The sequence below is a fragment of the Dreissena polymorpha genome, chromosome 1 (genome assembly GCF_020536995.1).
Source record: "Dreissena polymorpha isolate Duluth1 chromosome 1, UMN_Dpol_1.0, whole genome shotgun sequence".
In the NCBI taxonomy this organism is placed as follows: Eukaryota; Metazoa; Mollusca; class Bivalvia; order Myida; family Dreissenidae; genus Dreissena; species Dreissena polymorpha.
The window spans coordinates 88,260,916-88,286,497 of NC_068355.1; the positions used below are offsets into that span (position 1 = coordinate 88,260,916).

General features: G+C 37.7%; 1 protein-coding gene across 2 annotated transcripts; it reads right to left on the bottom strand.

Moving 5' to 3' along the window:
* Positions 1-25,582, bottom strand: LOC127839430 (RNA polymerase-associated protein LEO1-like). Of its 2 annotated transcripts, XM_052367809.1 has the most exons (14): positions 25,481-25,582; positions 25,153-25,207; positions 23,287-23,471; positions 22,702-23,205; positions 22,472-22,570; positions 16,203-16,327; positions 14,403-14,548; positions 13,728-13,812; positions 11,224-11,342; positions 10,863-10,997; positions 7,955-8,090; positions 4,760-4,940; positions 3,642-3,751; positions 1-287 (listed from the first exon to the last, which is right to left on the bottom strand). In XM_052367809.1, the coding sequence occupies exons 1-14, from the start codon at positions 25,524-25,526 to the stop codon at positions 159-161; spliced, it is 2,055 nt and encodes a 684-aa protein (XP_052223769.1). In that variant the 5' UTR covers positions 25,527-25,582; the 3' UTR covers positions 1-158. The 2 variants fall into 2 exon arrangements, with proteins under 2 accessions (XP_052223769.1, XP_052223760.1); XM_052367800.1 differs by having other exon boundaries at positions 22,702-23,471.

Consider the following 25,582-nt stretch of genomic DNA (forward strand, 5'->3'; position numbering starts at 1 on the left):
AACATGAAGAAGAAGATTTATTCAGCAAATTTATAATTTTCTTACAACAAAGACATTTCACTGCGAACACAGGCACTTCCATCTGACCCCAAGTCATTGCCTAACCTGTCCCCTTTTTAACATCACTTCCTGCCTCCTCCCTCTGCCCAACCCTGCCCTCAGTCTGACCCGGAGCCACTGCCTGCCTTGGCCCCTGTCTCCACATCACTGCCTGCCCCACCCTCCTCTTCATCACTCTCCATAACACGGGCACGCTTCTTCTTGGGAGTCGAGTCTGCGCCAGAGTCCTGCAGTAGACAACAGCAACATAACACAAGTCACATGATGGCATGTGTACACTACCTAAGGCAAGGGTGAGAAATAACCTTAACGGTATGGTAAAACCACATGATGGCATGTGTACACTACCTAAGGCAAGGGTGAGAAATAACAGTAACGGTATGGTAAAACTAAATATCTGTTGGTAACATTTCGATCCGATTATCAAGAATGCTTGCAATTATAGTATCTAACAAACTGAATCATACCCATGTTTGATCACCCAATATTAAATGAGGAATTGAAAACACAAAGTTAAGGAGACTATATTTTCTATGTTGAAAAAACATGCAAAGGAGAAAGATTCTGCCTAAAGTCATCCCAGCCCAAAACCCCAAAAGTTTGAGCAAGATCTACCAGGTAGTAAAGGAGAGTTGCAAACACAAGCTGGAAGGTACATGTTCAGTAATGGAGAGACAAGTCAACACAAGCTGGAAGGTACATGCTCAGTAATGGAGAGACAAGTCAACACAAGCTGGAAGGTACATGTTCAGTAATGGAGAGACAAGTCAACACAAACTGGAAGGTACATGTTCAGTCATGGAGAGACAAGTCAACACAAGCTGGAAGGTACGTGTTCAGTAATGGAGAGACAAGTCAACACAAGCTGGAAGGTACATGTTCAGTAATGGAGAGACAAGTCAACACAAGCTGGAAGGTACATGTTCAGTCATGGAGAAACAAGTCATAATTCAGTCAAAACTTATAGCAGCCAAATTCCTGTCTTCAAGCTCATTTATATAGTGAGGTCATTCCACATGAGAGTTAAAGTCAGTTCCCCCCGTAATTAAAGAGGAGTTCAAAACAAAAGCTTTAGATTGTACATGCAAACTGATGGTAAAACAATTGCTGAATTCCTCCTCTGTTTGAGCACAAAAAAGCATTGTTATTGACATTGCGCAAGGAGCTCACTTCAAAACCAACAAATATCTTATAAATTATTTTTAAATTGCATGATGATTGATGAAGTGATAGTTCTGACAACATGTATTTGCCCGAATTTGACATCTGCACATTTGACACCCCAAAGCGTGACCTTGCATTTAGAGCTAAGGATATGACTCTGAGTATGACACAATGTCTCAAACTGTTAAATATATTTGCAAAGTTATTTTAAAATGCAGTCGAAACCAGATGGCTCAAACTCGCTTGGCTCGAATTTCGGGTTGGTTCGAACTCGGATCAAAGCACCAATTTTGTATGCATATATATTCATATAAAATTTTGTCGGATCGCTTGAACTCGCTTGGCTCGAATTATCGGATGGCACGAATTATTTTCACAGTCCCGGCTACAGTTTTCACAACTTCTTTTGTTTCGATGGCTCGAACTCGCTTTGGATCCCAAAATGTTATTTGATTAGGACCGCTTGATTAAAGGCACGCACAAATTGATTTAACGCCGGTCGCATAAACTGTTAATCGATTATGACGCTTGATTAAAGGCACGCAATAATTGATTAAACACCTGTTTGCTAACATGTCATCAACTCAATCGTTAATTGATTTGAGTAAAAGATGACATTTTGTATAAGATCTGGCGCTCTTGTTGATGCTGAATCATAATGGCTGCAACGGCTAAATATCTAAAAAGCTTTGTTTCTCAAAGACAGCTAGGGAACGCAACACAGATGGACATAATGTCATTCTTAAAAAAATATCAACAAGGGCTGTTCGTAAAATATGCATGCCCCCCATATGGGCTGTCCGTTGTAGTGGCAGCCATTGTGTGAATACGTTTTTTGTCACTGTGACCTTGACCTTTGACCTAGTGACCTGAAAATCAATAGGGGTCATCTGCGAGTCATGATCAATGTACCTATGAAGTGTCATGATCCTAGGCAAAAGCCTTCTTGAGTTATCATCCGGAAACAATTTTACTGTTCAGGTCACCGTGACCTTGACCTATGACCTAGTGACCTGAAAATCAATATGGGTCATATGCGAGTCATGATCAATGTACCTATGAAGTTTCATGATCCTAGGCGTAAACGTTCTTGAGTTATCATCCTGAAACCATTTAACTATTTCATGATTCAAATTTGCAAGTTCATTTTTGCATGCATATAATGTTTCAGGCAGATTCAAAATGTATAAACAGTTTTAAAACTTCAGGCTGCCCTAATCTTTCAATATAAGAAAACTATGCATTACTCCTTGTAAACAACACATATATTCGTATACAAACATGAGGGCGTGAAAGACCCAAAGTTGCTCACCTGCAATACAAAGGAACTAACCTGTTCTTTGCAGCCCAAGATATCTTTTAAATAAATGTTCTGACCAAGTTTCATGAAGCGTGAACTTAAAATGTAACTTTAAGAGTGGTATCAAGGTTTAACTTTAGCCATATAAGGATAAATTCCCTACTCCCTGGTGGCAATGTTTTTCAACAGACTGGGACCATTTTCAAACTCATCCAAGATATCATTTAATCAAATACTCTGACCAAGTTTTATGAAGATTGAACAATAAATGTGGCTTTTAGAAAGTTAACAAGTTTTTACTACAGCCATATAAAGAAAAATGCCCCACCCACCACCTGGGGGCCATGTTTTTTAACAAAACGAAACCATTTTCGAACTCTTCTAAGATATCATTGGAACAAATTTTCTGATAAAGCTTCATGAAAAATGGACAATAAATGTGGCCTCTAGAGTGTTAACAAGGTTTTACTATAGCCATATTAAGCCATATAAGGAAAAATGCCCCACCCCCTGGCTGCCATGTTTTTCAAGCAACTGGAAACATTTTCAAACTCTTCCAAGATATAAATCTTGGGACAAATCTTCTGACTTAGTTTCATGATTATTGGAAATAACTGTGGCCTCTATAGTGATACCAAGATTTTACGATAGCCATATAATGAAAAATGCCCCGACCCCTGGTGGCAATGTTTTTCAACAGACCAGAACTATTTTTTAATTCATCCAAGATATAATTAGAACAAATGTTCTGACCAAGTTTCATGACGGTTGGACTATAAATGGAACTTTAATAGTTATAAGAAGTTTTTACTATACCAATACAAGGAACAATTCCCTGCCCCCTTGCGGCCATGTTTTTCAAGAAAACGGACCCATTTGTCAAACTCGTACAAGACATCTTGGGACAAATCTTCTGACCAAGTTTCATGAAGATCGGACAGTAAATGTGGCCTCTTGAGTGTTAACAAGACAAATATTGACTCTGCACAACGCACAGCGGACAAAAGGCTATCACAAAGCTCACCATGAGCACATTGTGCTCATGTTAGTTAAAATTACAAAAAAAAAAAAAAAAAAAATTATATAATATACATTTGTATATATAAATGGCTCTCACCTCATCATCACTGATGACCTTCTTGGCCTTCATAAGCCTGCGTGCACCCATGTCCTCCTTGTCTGAGTCCATACCCTCCTCACTGTCAGAAGAGTAGATGTGCTGCCGATCTGGGCAAATATACACCAAATTCACGGCAAACATACACCACAATCATATTACTGTACTAGTCATTGTCAGAAAACTGACAACATAAGGCAATCCAAAGGTGAGAAATATTCCCACCATCATCCTTTTGACCTTTTAGTGTGGCCTTTACCTTGTTTTGAAGTGACTGCCGAATGCATTCTGCACATTGCCTTAATGTTATATATATTTGCCACAAGTTTCATGAAAATCATTTGAACAAGAGGGCAGAGGTGATACAGAATGGAATTGAAATTCAGGTTCTATAAATATGCGAAACTCCTTGAAGCTTAATGGGACAGTCAACCACGACGACGAACAAAAGAAAAGTTGTAAAATACCATATTTTTTTACAATTATTAGTTTATATAGATCAAAATATCATGACTGGTATATTACATAACTTGAAAAAGTTAATATTTTCAGCATATTCGGTAATAAAATTTTGCAATGTGAAATCGAAAGTACATCGCGAAAATAGGTGACATAACAATATACACACTATAAATAACGCAAGTAGATTGATAATTTTATATATATAATATATACAATTCACTACGCATGCACAAGTTGCATTCCTGGGTTTACCACGTGACAATGATGATCAATCTAATGGCGTTATTTGTAGTTAACTGGTAGTTACCTGGTAGACATACCCAGTAAAATTTATTACTGAATATACTGAAAATATGATAACTTAACTTTATTTCAAGTAATGTAATATACCAGTCGTGATATTTAAATCAATATAAACTAATAATTGTAAAAAAATACGGTATTTTACAACTTTTCTTTTCTTAGTCGTTATGGTTGACCGTCCCTTTAAACTCCTTTTTTAACATTTTTTTTTTTCACTAATATTCCCTTCAAACCACAAGGAATTATAAATAAAATAGCAGTTTAATCAATCACATAATTTCATAAAGTAATAAAGTATCATCAAAATTGATCATTTATAAGTCCACATTTCTGATTGAGACACATGCTTTTACCTTTGCGATTCCCAGCCTTGTACTTGTTCTTGATGGCTGCAATGGAGATGCCCTCCTCCTCCTCGTCATCGTCATACCCCTCCAGGTAGCCCCCACTGAGGCCCTTGGCGTGGGCTCGCTCACGCACACGCCTCTTCTGGCTCTCACGCTTCACTGACGCACGCAGTCGCTCCTCCTCTTTCTGTCAACAATATCTATATTAGCCTTCCCCTGGGATATTTGGGCTTTAATGCATGTGACTAAAATGTCGTACCAGATAAGCATGTGCAGACTTCACATGGAGCTTTAATGCATGTGACTAAAGTGTCGTACCAGATAAGCATGTGCAGACTTCACATGGGGCTTTAATGCATGTGACTAAAATGTCGTACCAGATAAGCATGTGCAGACTTCACATGGGGCTTTAATGCATGTGACTAAAATGTCGTACCAGATAAGCAGGTGCAGACTTCACATGGGGCTTTAATGCATGTGACTAAAATGTCGTACCAGATAAGCATGTGCAGACTTCACATGGGGCTTTAATGCATGTGACTAAAATGTCGTACCAGATAAGCATGTGCAGACTTCACATAGGGCTTTAATGCATGTGACTAAAGTGTCGTACCAGATAAGCATGTGCAGACTTCACATGGGGCTTTAATGCATGTGACTTAAGTGTTGTACCCAGGGCAACAGATAAGGATCGTTTTATCGTTTTTACGATTTATAGTGTACAGAAAACGAATTGAAATACAAAATCGATCGTACGGTAAATGATTATAAAATTGGAAAACGAATTGCAATGGATTCTTTGTCGTTTTATTTTACCGATACCCTCCATACTGTGTTCGATTTGAATTAGTATATTGTAACTTTCAGTGCGATCGTAATATTAGTGAAAAGTTTATATGAACACAGGTTCAGAACGGTGTCTACATAACAATTTTCTTCCGTCAAAAAAATACGCGAACATGTCGGCATCTTGTTCTAAACGCGGATGTGCTAAGAAAATTTCATAAGCGGCGTGCGCGCCTGATATGTTTCAATTTGTAACGCGAAACAATTTGTCGGGTAAAGAGGTTGTAAAGAGTGTTTTAAAGCTAAAAATGTGTGCTCTGAGACTGAAACACAGGACTGGTAAAAACAGACTCATTATCATATATGCTTGGTCAATAGACAATTAAATGAATTTATTAATAAAAGCAAGCAAACATTGACAATATGAATACATAATGACTTTAGTTAATTTATTGCAATAAGAATTGCTGCAAATTGTCACCGATGAATATTAAAGCGCTCATCTCACCCAGAAATAAAGGTAAGTTTTTATTAACTGTCATTTTTTTTACGAATTGATTAAAGGGGAAAAACTAATTGTTTCAAAAAGCTTGCAGTGAAAACTAATTGACATGAAATCTCATCTGTTGCCCTGGTCGTACCAGATAAGCATGTGAAGACTTCACATGGGGCTTTAATGCATGTGACTAAAGTGTTGTACCAGATAAGCATGTGCAGACTTCACATGGGGCTTTAATGCATGTGACTAAAGTGTCGTACCAGATAAGCATGTGCAGACTTCACATGGGGCTTTAATGCATGTGACTAAAGTGTCATACCAGATAAGCATGTGCAGACTTCACAGTCTAATCTGGGACAATTCTTTACGCACATGCATTAAGCTTCATTCTCTCGAAGCGAGCTCATATCTGTTTGTATGTGTTTTTCCACTAATTTTACATACATGTAGCTATTTTGCAGTATTGGTACCCATTAAATTAATGTTTTACTAACATTAAAAAACAAATCTCCACAGACCCGGTAGATAAACCAATATTGATACTGTGAAACCATTTATTTTCGACAGCACAAAATTTCGTCATTTTTATAAAAATGACGATTTCGTCAGCACTTAAATTCGCCGATTTCTGATTTTGAATTTAAAAAAAAAATGCGTCAGTCAATATCCGATTTGTGTGTAATACATAATCGCGATCAATCGCAGTTGCGAAATTCGTGGTACAAATGCCGGAACACACTTGAGAATCACTGCAGGAGGTGGGGCCTGTTTGTCACATGCCAATTAACTAGTCTTTTGTTATCAAGGGACAGTAATGGACCCTCTTAATGTATGCCATTCACACGTTCATTGTTATGGTTAGCGGACAAGTGGGATCGAATAACCGTTAACGAGTGTTTGTAGCAACGAAGCCAATTACCAATTAGTCTTATTCTATTATTATAATGGCCATACTGATAACAATCGTATGGGTATGTGTTCTAGTTGGTAAACAATCAAACAACAAACAGAAATTAAAATATTCTTTATTAATTTGTGATAAATACGCATGTTGATCACACATCGTCATCTTTTCATTTGGTTTATTGTCTTTCATCGGCATTCGCTGCGTGATGGCTAATATGCAACACCCCTGAAAAACACAATGCACCTAATGGGTAATAAAGTTATAAACAATTAGCGCTAATTCATTACCATTCTACATAAACGAAGTCAACGCATTCGATACAGCTGTACTGCACACGCGTTTTAAAGAAGTGTAACGTGTCAGTAAAGTACCTTGTGTAATCTACATCCCTTTGTGTCAAAACCGGATTAATCTTGATTACGAAACAGCAGTGAATGTGTGCATGGATTATGTTGGAATTTAATGCCTCATGTCTACGGTAAAGTTTTAAAATATTGTTCAACTTAGTGTTTGTTTTTGTTCAAACATAGAGCATGATTGTTCGTTAGGATCTTAAATTCGCCGATCGGTCGACTGACGAAATTTATGAAAATTAATGCCTGACGATTAATAATGGTTTCACAGTAATTAGTCCATTAAGACAATATTATGTTGTTTTATCTGTTACAGCATCTTTACCATTTACTATGAATAAATTGATAATAAATCTCAAATACTTACATGGTAAACTTGTCTACATATTTCATAAAATATTATCTATTTTTTAAGAAAATGAACCCACAGTTACAAAAGATGAGACAAATTTATACCCATATACTCAGACACATAGTCTGTGGAAAAAAAGCAGCTTTCATCATTTTCAAATCGGTACCACATGCTAGTCTCAAGAACTGTAACTATACTAATGCTAGTAAAACTACCTTTGACAAATATATTTACACAAGTAAAACCATCTTTGACCAATCAGTGAAATAACAAAACTTTTTAATGCCCAAATCATGAATCCAACCTTGATCATTTCAGATCTCTGAGACTCTGGGTCATGACCCGAGATGGGTAGGATCTTCACTTTCTGTTTCTTTGTTGACCGGTCGGCCAGCGACAAGGTCATCTTTCTGTGCGTGAATGACTCAGTGGAGTGGGGCCTGCAATAAGACATCTTGATTTAGAGCATGATTGTACATAAAAAACGTAATGGCACCATGCAAAATTGTGCTAAATTTTTACCAAATAATAATTTTCCCAAAGTATTCAATTCACATTGTTTAATACAAAAAGCAACACCTATGAGATGGAATTTTCTAGGTATAAATAAATCAAGTTTTATGAGAAGTGTATCATAATTTCATAACAAGAGGGCCTGAAACGCCCACAGTCGCTCACCTGAGATAACAAGATATTATTGGGACAAATTTTCTGACCAAGGTTCACGAAGATTGGAAAATAAATGTGGCCTCTATAGTGTTAACAAGGTTTTACTATAGCCATATTAGGAAAAATGCCCCGCCACCTGGCAGCCATGTTTTTCAACCAACCGGCATCATTTTTGAACTCATCCAAGATATTATCGGGATAAATCTTCTGACCAAGTTTCATGAAGATCAGACAGTAAATATGGCCTCTAGAGTGTTAACAAGATTTCATTATAGCCATATAAGGAAAAATGCCCCACCCCTTGGAAGCCATTTTTTTCAAGCAAACATAATTATTTTCAAACTTATCCAAGATATCATTGAGACATATCTTCTGACCAAATGTCATGAAGATTGGACAATAAATGTGGCCGCTAGAGTGTTAACAAGGTTTTACTATAGCCATATAAGGAAAAATGCCCCGCCCCTGGTGGCCATGTTTTTAAAGCAACCAAAACCATTTTCGAACTCATCCAAGACATCATTGGGACAATTTTCTGACCAAGTTTCATGATGATCGGAAAATAAATGTGACCTCTAGAGTGTTAACAAGGTTTTACTATTGCCATATAAGGAAAATAGCCCCGCCCCCAGTGGTGGCCATGTGTTTCAATCAACCGGCATCATTTTTGAGCTCGTCCAAGATATTACTAGGATGAATCTTCTGACCGAGTTTCATGAAGATCGGACTATAAATGTGGCCTCTAGAGTGTTAACAAGATTTTACTATAGCCTTATATAGCCTTATAAGGAAATATGCCCCGCCCCTTGGCAGCCATGTTTTTCAAGCAAACGTAACCATTTTCAAACTCATCTAAGATATCATGAAGACAAATCTTCTGACCATATTTCAACAAGATTGGACAATAAATGTGGCCTCTAGAGTGTTAACAAGGTTTTACTACAGCCATATAAGGAAAAATGCCCCGCCCTCTGGCGGCCTTTTTTTTCAACCAACCGGCATCATTTTCGAACTCGTCCAAGATATTGTTAAGAGGAATCTTCTGACCAAGTTTCATGAAGATTGGACAACAAATGTGGCCTCTAGAGTGTTAACAAGGTTTTACTATAGCCATATATAGCCATAAAAGGAAAAATGCCCCGCCCCTTGGCAGCCATGTTTTTCAAGCAAAGGTTACCATTTTTGAACTCATCCAAGATATCAGTGGGACAAATCTTCTGACCAAGTTTCATGAAGATCGGAAAATAAATGTGGCCTCTAGAGTGTTAACAAGGTTTTACTATAGCAATGTAAGGAAAAATGCCCCGCCCTCTTGCGGCCATGTTTTTCAACCAACCGGCATCATTTTCGAACTCATCCAAGATATTATTGGGATGAATCTTCTGACCAAGTTTTATGAAGATCAGACAATAACTGTGGCCTCTAGAGTGTTAACAAGATTTTACTATAGCCATATAAGGAAAAATGCCCCGCCCCTTGGCAGCCATGTTTTTCAAGCAAACATAACCATTTTCGAACTCATCCAAGATATCATTGAAACCAATCTTCTGACCAAATTTCATGAAGATTGGACAATAAATGTGGACTCTAGAGAGTTAACAAAGCAAATGTTGATGCCGCACAACAGACAACAGACGACGGACAAAAAGCGATCACAAAAGCTCACCATGAGCACGTTGTGCACAGGTGAGCTCAAAAGGGGATGGCCGAATATAAAGGCAGGGAACAAATTTTAGGAAAGAAACATAAAACAAGGGCTGTTTGTAAAACATTCATGCCCCCTATCTGGGATGTCAGTTGTAGTGGCAGCCATTGTGTGAATACGTTTTTTTGGCACTGTGACCTTGACCTTTGACCTAGTGACCTGAAAATCAATAGGGGTCATCTGCGAGTCATAATCAATGTACCTTTGAAGTTTCATGATCCTAGGCATAAGCCTTCTTGAGTTATTATCGGGAAACCATTTTACTATTTCGGGTCACCGTGACCTTGACCTTTGACCTAGTGACCTGAAAATCAATACAGGTCATCTGCGAGTCATGATCAATGTATCTATGAAGTTTCATGATCCTAGGCATAAGCGTTTTTGAGTAATCATCCGGAAACCATTTTACTATTTCGGGTCACCGTGACCTTGACCTAGCTTCCTCAAAATCAATAGGGGTCATCTGCGAGTCATGATCAATGTACCTATAAAGTTTCATGATCCTAGGCCTAAGCGTTCTCGAGTTATCATCCGGAAACCATCTGGTGGACAGACATACGGACATACGGACATACAGACATATGGACGGACCGACATGAGCAAAACAATATACCCCCTCTTCTTCGAAGGGGGGCATAAAAATGGTGAGTGCTATATCTAGCAATAATATTCAATATTTTTATGTCAGAGACTCATTCATTTAAACAATTGTCAAAATTAAGTTTTTTTTGTAAAATGTACAAAAACCACTAAAACATAGTTACACGCAATTGCATGAGATTAAAGTGATAAACAGTATGAACCCTGCAGAAAAAAACTAAAAAAGCTAGTTTCGAACCTAAAGGAGAGCTTTGTTTTGAATATGGACTGTCCCTGGAGACCGGTTCCTTGCCTCACAAATAGGTGGTTGAAGTCCCCTTGGATGGGCATGGTGTGGATGTCGAATATCTCGTCACCCAGGTGCAATGACATACTGGAGAAAAATAAAACATGTGCAACTGTGAAACACTGCGTACTTAATGTAAAAAAAAAATCAAAAAAATCCTGTTAACTCTTTTACAACTCTGCATATCAGTACCTTAAGATTTGAAATGAACCTTTAAAACTTAATCTAATAAGAAAGGTCTTTAATATAAAAAGCATTGTCTACCGACTAAAAACTACAAAATACTTATCTGAGAGGTAAAAGGTTAACATACCTTCCATCAGACCAGCGCACCACTCTGGCATTGCTTTCCTTTTTGACCTGTCCCAGTTCATCCTTGAGATCATTGCCATCCTCATCTTTCAGAGACCGCCACCGTATTGTATTCTCTACCTGCCAATAAAAATACACAGTGATTTGGGTATCAGTCGTGTACTGAGAAATCTGGGCTAAATGCTTGTGCGTGAAGTGTCATCCCTGATTAGCCAGTGCAGTCCGCACAGGCTAATCAGGAAAGACACTTTCGGCTTTTATGGTATTTTTATTTTGAAGGAAGTCCCTCCTTACCGAAAATCAAGTTTAGGCGGAAAGTGTCGTCCCTGATAAGCCTGTGCGGACTGCACAGGCTAATCTGGGATGACACTTTATGCACATGCATTAAGCCCTGTTTTCTCAGATCAATACACATATTGTCTCACACTAGTCTCAAACACACACAAGTGCAACTATTGCTTAAATTGAAATTGCTGTCTTACCAATTACTGGTAAAGTTTGTTAGTTCTACTGCGTGAATCTTTTAGTTGTTTTGACCAGTATTTCATTCATAATCTAGTTAACCCATCCATAAGTTTCCTGTGTAAGGTGGCTTCCCGTAGAAAATGCACATAATATACTCAGTAACTGACAACAGCCCTACTAAAATTAGTCTGTCAACAGACTGATAATTTTTTTTTCTTTTCTAATTTCACAATTACTTCTTGAGATGTATTGCAATACAATAACAAAGCTCCTTTTCTCTTCTGGCTGAATTATCATTTTAAGCAGATAAGAAAACGTAGCTCTGTTTAGTATAAGTTCAGTACAAGAAGTAGGAGAGAGTTATCTCTATAAAAATGATAATGCAGGGCTGTAAACAGTCTATACTAAAATAAGAGGTATGGGATAGGTCATAGAAATAGTTTCATGTGTGTGGCATACAAACCTCCAATAACTACAATGCTCTTTAAAACATTTTGTAAACAGTTTTCCCTAAAATACATTTGCTTTATACCATTGTCAAAGAAATCTGCTAAATAAAACTCAAAACTCTATTTTGCATACCAACATGAAAGTTTCACAGTGCTCCAGCTAGCTTTTCAAAATAGAGGGGAGCTTCCCCCAAAAGGGCACATTTCACGCGTAATATTGGAAAATAGGGCACTTGGTTATAAATATACTTAAGTATATACTTTGGTTATACTATATACTTATTAATTGTAAACACGCATTGGATAACTTCACCAATTGTATGCTGTTCCTCATTTTGTGCAATGAAATTACAATATATATATATTACTATCTACATTGGTGCTAAGGAAAACAACTTAGTAGCCAATTTCCTAACCGACTTGGGCTAGCATCCGACTACACGCATTAGAGATATGTAGATATCATATTTCTTTCCGGTGTGTGTGGGGGGAATTTTGATGTTTTTTATCACCTATCATCATTGAACTGCATTTTAATCTTTCAGGTTCCAGTTTCAGCATCAGTGGCCTTTTAGAAGAAAATGAAATGAAGAAAACATGAAATAAATTCAGGGGTTTCACTGGGTCAAAAAAACGTTTTGACTGTCACTACTTAAATTCGTTGATTTAAATAACTTTGAGCCAATGTTTGTCCACAATAATAATATTTATTAAAACAAAAATCTATATTGACAAATTTAAAGTCTAAACAATGATCAATGTCACCATGAAGTAGCATCCAGTCTGGAGATTAAAATGAAACATTGTTATTGTTAATAATAGGATATATTTATTTCACAACACGTCATTTCAACTAATGTCAAAAACGTTGACAGTTTTGTTAGGTCGCGAAAATATATGACAATTTCAACATTACGTTTTACTTGCAGAGTGATAAATCCTCCTTCCAAACAAGTTCTTTATTTGTTGAAATAACAACTGTCTGCCCTTATTCATTTTAAAATTCATCATGATTGAGGACAGACAGTGTTCTAAAGTTCAGAAATAAAATCCAAACACATATATGTTTCCATTCCGTAATTTGGGACTTTAAAAAATAACCGCATAATCGCATTAAAAAAAGATGAATAATTTTCTAATGTTAATAGGTATTTTTAATTAAAAATCACTGTTTTTGCAAACAAAAAAATATAGCCAAAGAATTCAGAAGTTTAAAAAAATCAATAGTGCTGAGTTTGATTTCATTCGGTGTGATTGTGCCTAACCAAGCGTGACCTCAGAGATAATCTTTCACAGCATGTTACTATCGTCTGCAACAAAAGGCTAATTAGTGATCTGATAAAAAACCATGCCCTTGGGGCTTGTTTGTTCACAATGTGTTGACTTTATACACCACAGGCAGTCATGTAAGGGTGTTATCTGTGTATTCATGTCGATGTTTCTGGCGATTTAAATACGGCCTGAAAGCAGGAATTTAGAGATCAAAAGGGCATTTGACAGAAAAATAGAGGGGCGCTTTTTAAGTGGGCAAATTTAAGAGGGGCGCAGCGCCCCTCTATTTATTGCTAGCTGGAGCACTGTTTCACCATACCTTTAGCTTCATTCTGGTACGACCCTCTTCATCCAACACTTCATCTTCATCAATCTCATCCTCATATGTCTGCTCATCAAATGGTCTGATATACAAAACATTTGTCCATAGGGCTCATTAAGTCATGACAAAATAAGCGGTTACATGGCCAAATTTTACTTTAGACCCCATAAGTGTTACCTTAACCTTTCACATAAGAAGATACGGGATACAGGCAACACTGCCTTCACATGTTGGTCATAAGTGGACAGTGAAAGAATTTTTTTGTTGGCATGAAATATTGTGGATCTTCAAAATCTAGCATATTTGTGTTGGATCTTTACATTTACTAAGTTTTAATGTTTGACAAACAAAACTGAAAATACATTTGTTTTTTTTATCATACCTTTTTGGTATATTCTGTTTATACAACTTCGAGCATTATTTTCCTTCAGACATTTGGTTGAACGAATCCATAAAAATCCACAGAAATCAGGTCTGTCCGCCAAATAATTTTGATAGATTTAAGAGATTTTTGTTTTCCAATCCAATAGAACAAAACTTAGAAAATCAGTTTTTTTATTTCATACTTTTCATAAATTCATCTACTTTTTGCATACAGAATTCTCAAATACAATTTGAGAAACTTCCAATACAAATATCACTCACTCAAAAATGAACAAAATAAAAGAATACCTAGTTTCCACACTGAGAAAGTTTGGTAGTTTGACATAGTGCACAGCCTTGCCAAGGTCTGTCTTAATGCGAGGTATCTCCACTTCGATTCTTGTTTCAACAGGCTCTGCCTCCTTCTCCTCATCAGAGCCCTCAATCATAGGCCTCTGGAATACAGAACCATCAAACAAAATTAAACTCCGAAAAAAGAGCCCTCAATAATTGGCCTCTGAAATACAGAACCATCAAACAAAATTAAACTCTGAAAATAGAGCCCTCAATAATTGGCCTCTGAAATACAGAACCATAAAACATTAAACTCCGAAAATAGAGCCCTCAATAATTGGCCTCTGAAATACAGAACCATCAAGCATTAAACTCCGAAAATAGAGCCCTCAATAATTGGCCTCTGGAATACAGAACCATCAAGCATTAAACTCCGAAAATAGAGCCCTCAACATTTGGCCTCTGAAATACAGAACCATCAAGCATTAAACTCCGAAAATAGAGCCCTCAATATTTGGCCTCTAAAATACAGAACCATCAAACATTAAACTCTGAAAATAGAGCCCTCAATATTTGGCCTCTAAAATACAGAACCATCAAACATTAAACTCTGAAAATAGAGCCCTCAATAATTGGCCTCTAAAATACAGAATCATCAAACATTAAACTCTGAAAATAGAGCCCTCAATATTTGGCCTCTAAAATACAGAACCATCAAGCATTAAACTCTGAAAATAGAGTCCTCAATATTTGGCCTCTTAAATACAGAACCATCAAACATTAAACTCTGAAAATAGAGACCTCAATAATTGGCCTCTGAAATACAGAACCATCAAGCATTAAACTCTGAAATACAGAATCCTCAATAATTGGCCACTGAAATACAGAATCCTCAATAATTGGCCTCTGAAATACAGAACCATCAAACATTAACCTCTGAAATGCAGAACCATAAAACATTTACCTCTGAAATACAGAACCATCAAACATTAACCTCTGAAATACAGAACCATCAAACATTAACCTCTGAAATACAGAATATTAAATAAATGGCCTCTGAAATACAGAACGCTCACCAATCTGACTCTGAAAATAGAGCCCTCAATAATCAGCGTCTCAAATAAACCCCCATCATCAATTGGACTCAGAAAATAGAGCCCTCAATAATTTGCCTCTCAAATACAGACCCCTTAATGAGTTTCTGAACTACGGATCCATCAATAATATGCCTCTGAAAAAGAGCACTAAATATCATAGGCCTCTGAAAATAGAGATTTCACTTATTTCCATCTGTTATACAGAACGCTCAATCATTGGCATCTGCAACACAGACTTCGCAACTATTGACCTCTGATATAGAGACTTCACAGTTATTGGCCTCTGATACACAGACTTCACAGTTATTGGCCTCTGATATACAGACTTCACAGTTATTGGCCTCTGAAATACATAAATTTCTGAAAAACAGGCATTAGTTTGTAAACTGCACATTAATCTAAGAAAAGCATGTAGTTTATAAGACAAACTTGAATCCAATATGGCTTTGACATCAAATAATATTTCAGAAACAATGTCACATGCGACTGCTCTTTTTTAAGTTATTCAACCAATAGATTGAGGAAATATTTCAAAGGACAACAATCAAATATGTTATGATGACTAATCCACCGTTTAAACATTGCTTGTAGGGGTATAATAACGCTTAATCATTGACATCTGACTAAGTCAACACTCCTTCATTGTTTTCCAATATATCTCCCAATCATTGACAATTATGAAACTAAGTTGTTGAGTTAGCTTAGTGTTGAGTCTTACCTGTGTTCTACTTTCCTGGTTGTCCTCATCGGAGCCCTTCTGTTCCTCCTCTCCTTTACCAGACCCCTTTTCTTCGTCATCTGAGCTGATGTCATCAGCATCACCAAACAAGTCATCCACAGTAGCTACATATATAAAACAAAATCAATGTGCTAAACAGTGCATCATTATTATGAAATGTTATGATGTAAATAAACAAATAATACATCTTGTTAGATCCACCAAAACATGTCTTGCAAAATGTCATAGTAAGCACCCAGGGGTCTCACTGGGATTTTAAAACAGGAGTCCTTGGACTCCTAACTAGGAAAAAGTAGGAGTCCTAAAGAAAAAAAATAGGAGTCCCAATAAATATTGCACACTTCTTCAAATTTTCAACATACAATCCATTTACATGTAAATAAAGAATGAACATAAAATAATACATAGTATTATTGTTGGTTTCATTATTAAAACCCAAAATACAAAATTTACGGTACATTAAGAATCCCACTCCATAGGTTCTCTGTATTGTAACTTAAATCAAAAATCATGTAGAAATACATAAAATAAACAACTCTTTAAAGGCAAGTGAGCAAAAAAGTGCTTAATTTATTTTCAAACACACCTCACTTATTAACTTTTTTTGTAAACAAAACATTATCATTACCTTGCAATCATATTTGCATTTGAAACAACAATAAAACCAGTTGAATACAAAAGTCTTTGACAATCACAACAGTGTTACCAGATGACAACAATTGAAGCTATGCCGAAAACAAGAGCTGTCAGAGGACGGCGCGCTCGCCTATTCAAGTGCTTGGCAGTATAACGTAAGCCATCATGGGGAAATTGTTCATATTCAATAATTGATTAGACGATCTTTCAAAAATAAACAAGGGCTGTTTGTAAAACATGCATGCCCCCCATATGGGCTGTCAGTTGTAGTGGCAGCCATTGTGTGAATACGTTTTTTGTCACTGTGACCTTGACCTTTGACCTAATGTAAGTTATCATCCGGAAACCATTGTACTATTTCGAGTCACTGTGACCTTGACCTTTGACCTAGTGACCTGAAAATCAATAGGGGTCATCTGCCAGTCATGATCAAGGGAGGAGTGAGAGGGGGGTATAATGTGGGGTGTGGTAATTTATTAGATGTTTAAAAAAAAAAAAAAAAAAAAAATGAGGGGGGGGGGGGGGGCGGGGGGGTAGGGGGGAGTGAGAGGGGGGTATAATGTGGGGTGTGGTCATTTATTAAATGTTTAAAAAAAATGGGGGGGGGGGGCCGGGGGGAGGGGGGGGGGTAGGGGGGTTAGAGGGGTTAGAGGGGGTATAATGTGGGGTGTGGTAATTTATTAGATGTTTAAAAAAAAAAAAAATTTGGGGGGGGGGGGGGTGGGGGGTGAGAGGGGGGTATAATGTGGGGTGGGGTAATTTATTAGATGTTTAAAATGTATAAAAAAAAATATTTTTTTTTTTGGGTGGGGGGGTGAGAGGGGTTATAATGTGGGGTGTGGTAATTTATAACATGTTTAAAAAAAAAATGGGGGGGGGGAGGGGGTAGGGGGGTGGGGGGAAGGGGTTGAGAGGGGGTATAATGTGGGGGGTGGTTATTAATAAGATGTTTTAAAAAAAAATTGGGGGGGGGGTGGGGGGGTGAGAGGGGGTATAATGTGGGGTGTGGTAATTAATTAGATGTTAAAAAAAAAAATTGGGGGGGGGGGTGGGGGGGTAGGGGGGGGTAGGGGGGAGTGAGAGGGGGTTTAATGTGGTGTGTAGTAATTTATAAGATGTTTAAAAAAAAATTGGGATGGGGTGGGGGGTAGGGGGGTGGGGATGAGAGGGGGGATAATGTGGGGTGTGGTAATTTATTAGATGTTTAAACAAAATCATTTAATTTTTTTTTTTGGGGGGGGGTGGGGGGGTAGGGGGGGTGGGTGGGGTGAGAGGGGGGGTTATAATGTGGGGTGTGGTAATTTATTAGATGTTTAAAAAAATTGGGGGGGGGGGGGGATGAGAGGAAGGTATAATGTGGGGTGTGGTAATTTATTAGATGTTTAAAAAAAATATTTATTTTTTTTGGGGGGGTAGGGGGGAGTGAGAGGGGGGTATAATGTGGTGTGTGGTAATTTATTAGATGTGTTACAAAAAAAATTGGGTGGGGGTGAGAGGGGGCAGGCTTTTTCCGCCCTATGCCATGGGTCTGAAATTCGGCCCCATTCCCAATGCAAATCTGGTTGTTTTTTTCCCAATTAAAAAAAAAATCCCAATTCCAAAAAGAAAAAAAAAAATAATAATTTTTTTTTTTGTACCTTAAAATATATAAGTTAACCTGATCCGGTGTAGAAAATAGAAAGTGTTGCATAATTTAATTATCTGTGACCTTGAATTTGTTTTTAAAACTGTAAAATATGTTAATGATTATTTAAGACTTTCCTGATTTTCCTCAAAATCTGGCGCTTTGAACAATTTTTTTCACCTCAAAAAAGGCCAGGCCTTTTCCCCAAATTCAGATTACACAAGGGACAAAATTGTCACAAAACCAGGTTTTCATTGTGAAAAAAAAATGTGATAAAGGGAGAAAACTCAAACTGAACTTTTGAAATGAACAAACAAAATTAACCCCCTTTGTAAGTTTGTTTTTAAAAAAAAACTATTTTTAGTCGTGGCGACCTTGACATTGGAGATATTGACGTGATTCTTTCGTGCGACACACCGTCCCATGATGGTGAACAAATGTGCCAAATGATTTTAAAATCTCACAATGAATGACATAGTTATGGCCAGGACAAGCTCATTTATGGCCATTTTTGACCTTTGAACTCAAAGGGTGACCTTGACCTTGGAGATATCGACGTAATTATTTCGCGCGACACAACGTCCAATGATGGTGAACAAATGTGCCAAATGATTTTATAATCTGACAATGAACGACATTATATATTAGTTATGGCCCGGACAAGCTTGTTCCGCCCGCCCGCCAGCCAGCCCGCCCGCATTCGCCAATCTAATAACCAGTTTTTTCCTTCGGAAAACCTGGTTAAAAACCTGCACTTATCTCACATGTTCATAATGCTTTGTAAAATTTTAATAATAAGTTATCAAAATAGTCATTATTTGCCAGTTAACGGCTTCTTTGAAATATAAGAAACACTATTTACATGCGATAATTTTTCCCAATTGAGCCAATTTTGCGAATATTTTTTCCCAAAATGGGTGTTTTCACGACGCGAAATTCCCAAATTTCCAGTGTAGCGTATTCCCAAAATGGAGCGGAAAAAGCCTGGGGGGTATAATGTGGGTTGTGGTAATATATTAGATGTTTACAAAACAAAAAATTTTTTGGGTGTAGGGGGGGGTAGGGGGGGTAGGGGGGAGTAAGAGGGCGGTATAATGTGGGGTGTGGTTATTAATAAGATGTTAAAAAAAAAATTGGTTGGGGGGGGGGGGGGGGGGTGGGGGGGGGTGGGGGGTGGGGGTTGGGGGTAGGGGGGTTGGGGGTTGAGAGAGGGGTAATTTATTAGATGTTTAAAAACCAATTATTTTTTTTGGGGGGGGTGGGGGTGGGGGAGTGGAGGGGGGTATCTGTGTGGTTGTGTAATTTATAGATGTTTAAAAAAAATTGGGGGGGGGGGTGGTGGTAGGGGGGATGGTTGGTGGTGAGGGGGGTATAATGTGGGTGGGGTAATTTATTCAATTAAGAAAAAATTGGGGGGGGGGGGGGGGGGGGGGGGTGGGGGGGGGGTAGGGGGGAGTGAGAGGGGGTATAATGTGGGGTGTGTGTAATTTATTAGATGTTAAAAAAAAATTAAGGGGGGGTGGGGGGGGGGGGTGGGGGGTGGGTGTAGAGGGGGGTATAATGTGGGTGTGGTTATTTTTAGATGATGTTTTTAAAAAAAAATTGGGGGTGAGGTTGGGGGGGAAGGGATTCTGGTATGGGCGTGGGGTATTGTTTGGGTGGAATCCATTGTGGTATTCAGGTAAGTGTTGTTTTGTCAAAGTAATAATAAAATGTGATCATAAAAAATAACAAATGATCTCACACTGACATGAACAAATATCCTTCTATTTATTAAACATGAAATTTAAACTTATTGCATTTGTTTCCCCTGTATATAAGAAAGATATAATAGTGTATTACCTCCCCTGTCATGCTTATATTTATATTAATCAACAAAATTAAACATTAACACAATATTTAATATACAAAAAATCTCATATTCTGATATTTTTACTGATCCACTTTATTTTACTCAAAGGATGATGTTTCATTGGACTGATAATTATAGATTTAGGATTACAGACCAGTTGCTTCAGTTATATTGTTCAGAGTTTGCCCTGTTGGACGCGTATGCATTCTTGAGTTATCATCCAAAAACCATTTTACTATTTCGGGTCATGGACCTTGACCTTTGACCAAGTGACCTCAAAATCAATAGGGGTCATCTGCGAGTCATGATCAATGTACCTATGACGTTTTATGATCCTAGGCCCAAGCGTTCTTGAGTTATCATCCGGAAACCACCTGGTGTACGGACCGACCGACATGAGCAAAGCAATATACCCCCTCTTCTTCGAAGGGGGGCATAAAAAAGGAAAAAAAAATAATTTGGGGGGGGGGGGGGGAGGTAGGGGGTTGAGAGGGGGGGTATAATGTGGGGTGTGGTAATTTATTAGATGATGTTTAAAAAAAAATGTTGTTGTTTTTTTTTTTGGGGGGGGGTGGGGTGAAGTTGGGTAGGGGGGTGGGGGATGAGAGGGGGGTATAATGTGGGGTGTGTAATTTATAAGGTGATGTTAAAAAAATAATAATATTTTTTTTTTTGGGGGGGGGGGGGGGGGGGGGTTAGGGGGAGGTGAGAGGGGGGTATAATGTGGGGTGTGGTAATTTATAAGATGATGTTTAAATAAAAATAAAAATTTGGTGGGGGTGGGGGGGTAGGGGGGGGAGAGTAGGGGGGGGTAGGGGGGTGGGGGGTGAGAGGGGGAATAATGTGGGGTGTGGTAATTTATAAGATGATGTTTAAAAAAAAATGGGAGGGTGAGGTTGGGGGGGGGAAGGGATTCTCATAGGGGCTTGGGGTATTGTTTGGGTGGAATCCATTGTGGTATTCAGGTAAGTGTTGTTTTGTCAAAGAAACAATAAAATCTGATCATATATAAGGAAGTTATGGCAATTTAAGCAAAATGTTTAATTATCTACGTGTAAAAGGGGCCATAATTATGTCAAAATGCTTGATGCAGTGGTCTGCTCTTGTTTATAGGTTATGGTCATGTTGGTAAACAAGTATGCAACATATAAAAGCAATATGTCAAAGGATATAGGAAATATTTGTGGTAGTACGCAAACTATAACACAGATTTATCAATAATATGCATATTCTAAGTTTAAAAGGGGCAATAATTATGACAAATGCTTGAGTGAGTTGTCTGCTCTTGTTTATAGGTTGGGGTGATTTTGGTAAACAAGTATGCAAAATATAAAAGCAATATGTCAAGGGACAATGAAAATAAATGGGGTAGTACGGAAACTTTAACATTTGCTGCATATTCTAAGTGGAAAAGGGGCCATAATTATGACAAAATGCTTGATAGAGTTGTCTGCTCTTGTTTATTGGTTGGGGTCATGTTGGTAAACAAGTATGCAAAATATGAAAGCAATATGTCAAGGGACAAAGAAAATATTTGGGGTAGTACGAAAACTTAAACATTTGCACGCAGACGCCGGGGTGAGTAGGATAGCTCCACTATATATATTTCACATATAATAGTCGAGCTTTAAAATGCAAGTTGTGAATGGTATTAGCAGATATCAAAGGTCTTTGATGTGTGGCCGAGTTGGGGCAAGTTTCTAGGAAGTTAAAACTGTAAATTTGTAACAAATCAGAAAGTGGTCCTTTCAAACAGCATTAATAAATACTACATTAGTGGAAGCATGCTCATACTGTCAGATAAAGCATTATTGCTTAGCTTCCTATAGGATGGGATGAGAGAAAACTATTGAACAATTTAGAAACATTGCATTTGATTAATTGGATTTTAAACAGGTGTGAGGAAATAAATTGGCTTGAGTTTAAATAGGTTTCTTAACAGGTTTATTTGTTAATGGATTGATTTGAAAACCCAGTTATGCAAAAAGGTTGGTCCTGGGGACTCTCAATTGGTTTCCCATAAGCGTCATTATTCAAATTTATGCATACAAATACGCTTGATTAAGCGTTTCCCAGAGCCCTGTCACCATTCTATATAAATTTAAAACCAAAAGTGCTCTCTACAGTACATCTTACCTTGCACTTTGTTTTCATCAGTTTCCATGTCTGACAGGCCATCATCACTATGTGAAACAACTTTTTCCTTCCCAATAATTGAGTCGTCCGAATCAGATTCTACAAAGCCAAGTCACTGATCAGTGTCATTAAACTTAATTAAAAAATCACAGACATAAAGCACTAGACATTTGGTCATGCGGTCATATTACTTTGAACTATAAATTAACAGCATTTTAAGACAGCCTTACCAATGGCAGCCTTTTTACTGCCTCTGCCACTTCTGTCACTGTGAGCTGGGCTATGAGACCTGCTGCTGTGTTGGCTTCCAGCTGGACTGTGGGGTCCACTCCTTTGACTGGCTGGACTCTGTGAGTGGCTTCTATTGCTGTGTGCTGGACTCTTTGAAACACTCCTTGTGGGACTGCCTGATCCACTTCTGTCCCTCTGTGCAGGGCTGTCCGACCTACTACGATCTGATCGATGCCTATCACTTTTAGGACTGCCAGAACCACTTCTATTGCTGTGTGGGCTTCCTGATCTGCTTCGTCTACTGGCAGGACTGCCACTTTGGGCTGGACTTCCTGACCGACTTCGAGCAGGACTTGCAGATCTGGCAGGTGGACTTCTTCCAGCTGAACTGCCAAATCTACTATGTGCAGGGCTAGCTGAACCTTCCCTACTGGCAGGTGGACTACCAGACCTACTTCTTCCAGCAGGACTGCCAGATCTACTATGTGCAGGGCTAGCTGAACCTTCCCTACTGGCAGGTGGACTACCAGACCTTCTTTTTCCAGCAGGACTGCCAGATCTACTATGTGCAGGGCTAGCTGAACCTTCCCTACTGGCAGGTGGACTACCAGACCTACTTCTTCCAGGGCTTGCTGAACCATCCCTACTGCCTGCAGGACTAGCAGATCCTTCTCTACTGGCAGACTGACTGCCTGATCTTCTTCTTGCAGAACTATCATGGCTGTGTATTGGTGAATCATTTTGTGGGCTGGCTGAACCTCTCCTTACCCTGAATAATGCAATTATCATTAGCAATTTAGCAGACCTTTGTAAATGGCACTGAGCACATTTAAGTTTTGATATAATAATTTGCACACACAAGATTATGACTAGCCTCTTTTCCTATATATTCAGCCACTTAAGATTGAAATTTACTTTTTATATACTATGATAACAATTTGTACACAAGTGAGAGATTCAATTTAATTTTTATGTTTATACAACAAAAAAAGGCAAAATAATTTACATATCCATATTATTTCCTTAATATCAGGCAAACTCAAGAAAGGAACTCTAGCAACCTTGATTTGTTGGTATCTTTTCTATCAATCATTTTGGTCATCATATTGATAGGAAAACACTTATCTTTTGCATTAATTTTTATATATTTATTGCCTCTGGAAAGAAAGACATGCTTTTGTACATGAAGTCTAATTTTGTCAAGCCTTTAATCAGCACAAAGGGGTTTCACGAAATACAAAGAAATGTTTATTTTTGGCTAGAATTTATTTATTTTTACATGAATAATAAGACCTGGCCATGCTTGTCTGATATGCGCATCATGATATCTCTTATCAGTGGATTATCTATTACCCAATGTGGTGTTTATTGAGATTACAAGTGTAAGTAGGTACCGATTGCTTTTTGAAAGCAGGTAATATTGATACACAATGTTTAGCTTTATGTTTCTGAGTGATTTACCTAGCCTGAAACCAGGAATTTAGAAAGTGAATTTGTAAAAAAAGGGTATTTTTTTTCAATCGCCAATTTCAATAAAATCTTATTTTTAATTGTCAACCAAGAATTGTAATGGCTAAGTGCGATTTAGGCGATCGATCACGCTAAAGTAGATTATCAAAATTGAGAAGGCTTATGTGTATGCCTATTTTTCAGGAAACCTGGATTAGGTGTTTGGTTTGGCAAACCTACTCATACCGGCGGACCAGGTTTAATTACTGAAACTTACAGGTTTGTATATCTATCAAAGAAGTAGCAGGTCTTTCCGTGGTATCAGCCCCCTTAATGAATACATATGAATTTTGGAAATGAACAAATACAAAAACATGCATGTTTTATATGTCAATATAAAGTTAAATGTGTATTCTTTCACTTAACAACGAAACTGTATTTAAATCGGCCATGTTTTGACAAATACTGGTTAGACTTAGCTCCCTTTACTTATCTGTTTCATCTACACCTTGTCTCATTGTATCGTCACTTCTGACTGGTTGTTAAGATTTGTTACTATGTACGCGTGCTTGTTCTAAAAATAGTTACTTAATGGAAACTCGAAACTCTTGCTCATTTTGTTTTTAAAATATTTTTACACTTTATTGAAAAATAAGCGGCAGGCATATAACACATTTGATAAAGCTGCTATTAATCCATTAACAAACTACTTACTTTTGAGTGACGTAATTTTAAAATCATAGCATCACCCTGTTTATACATGACCCACTATCCAATGAATACCGGAAATCATGAGAATGATTGTTGTAATAGTCATTGATAACCATCAAATAAATTACAACTTCTAAAAATTGAGAAACATTAATTTTCCAGCACTTTATGAAGGTTTTTCGTTAAAGGGATGATACTATGAGGAGGGCCGATACTATCTACCTGTCAATGATACCCGCAAGGGGAGTAAGACAGTATAGATAGATAGATATAAAAGGGATAATAGTTACATGGGTGATAACTGGTGCTGTGGACTTGGAGATCTTGAATGGGGACCCGGACTTCCTGAAAACAAAGTATTGTTTAACATGTTAAAAATAATGGTCAATGTCGGTTGACAGTGAAAATCGCGGGTTTACAAACAATGTACAAAGTAAATCAACATTTCCCAAGATTTATCCGGATACATCATCTCCGAATAATACGCTAGTATAACAACCACGTCTTTCACCATTGAATTCACAAATAATATAATCTGCAATAAGCAATCCATGTAAAATTAAGAAGTAGTATAATACATAACAAAAAATAAATAATAATTGTAAATTAAATATTAACCTGCACTCTCAGAATCGCTTCCTCCAAATAAATTTTCATCCGCCATCTTTTAAGGCTACATACAACCGTGTACACAAATTGCAGATTAAATCTCATCACTCC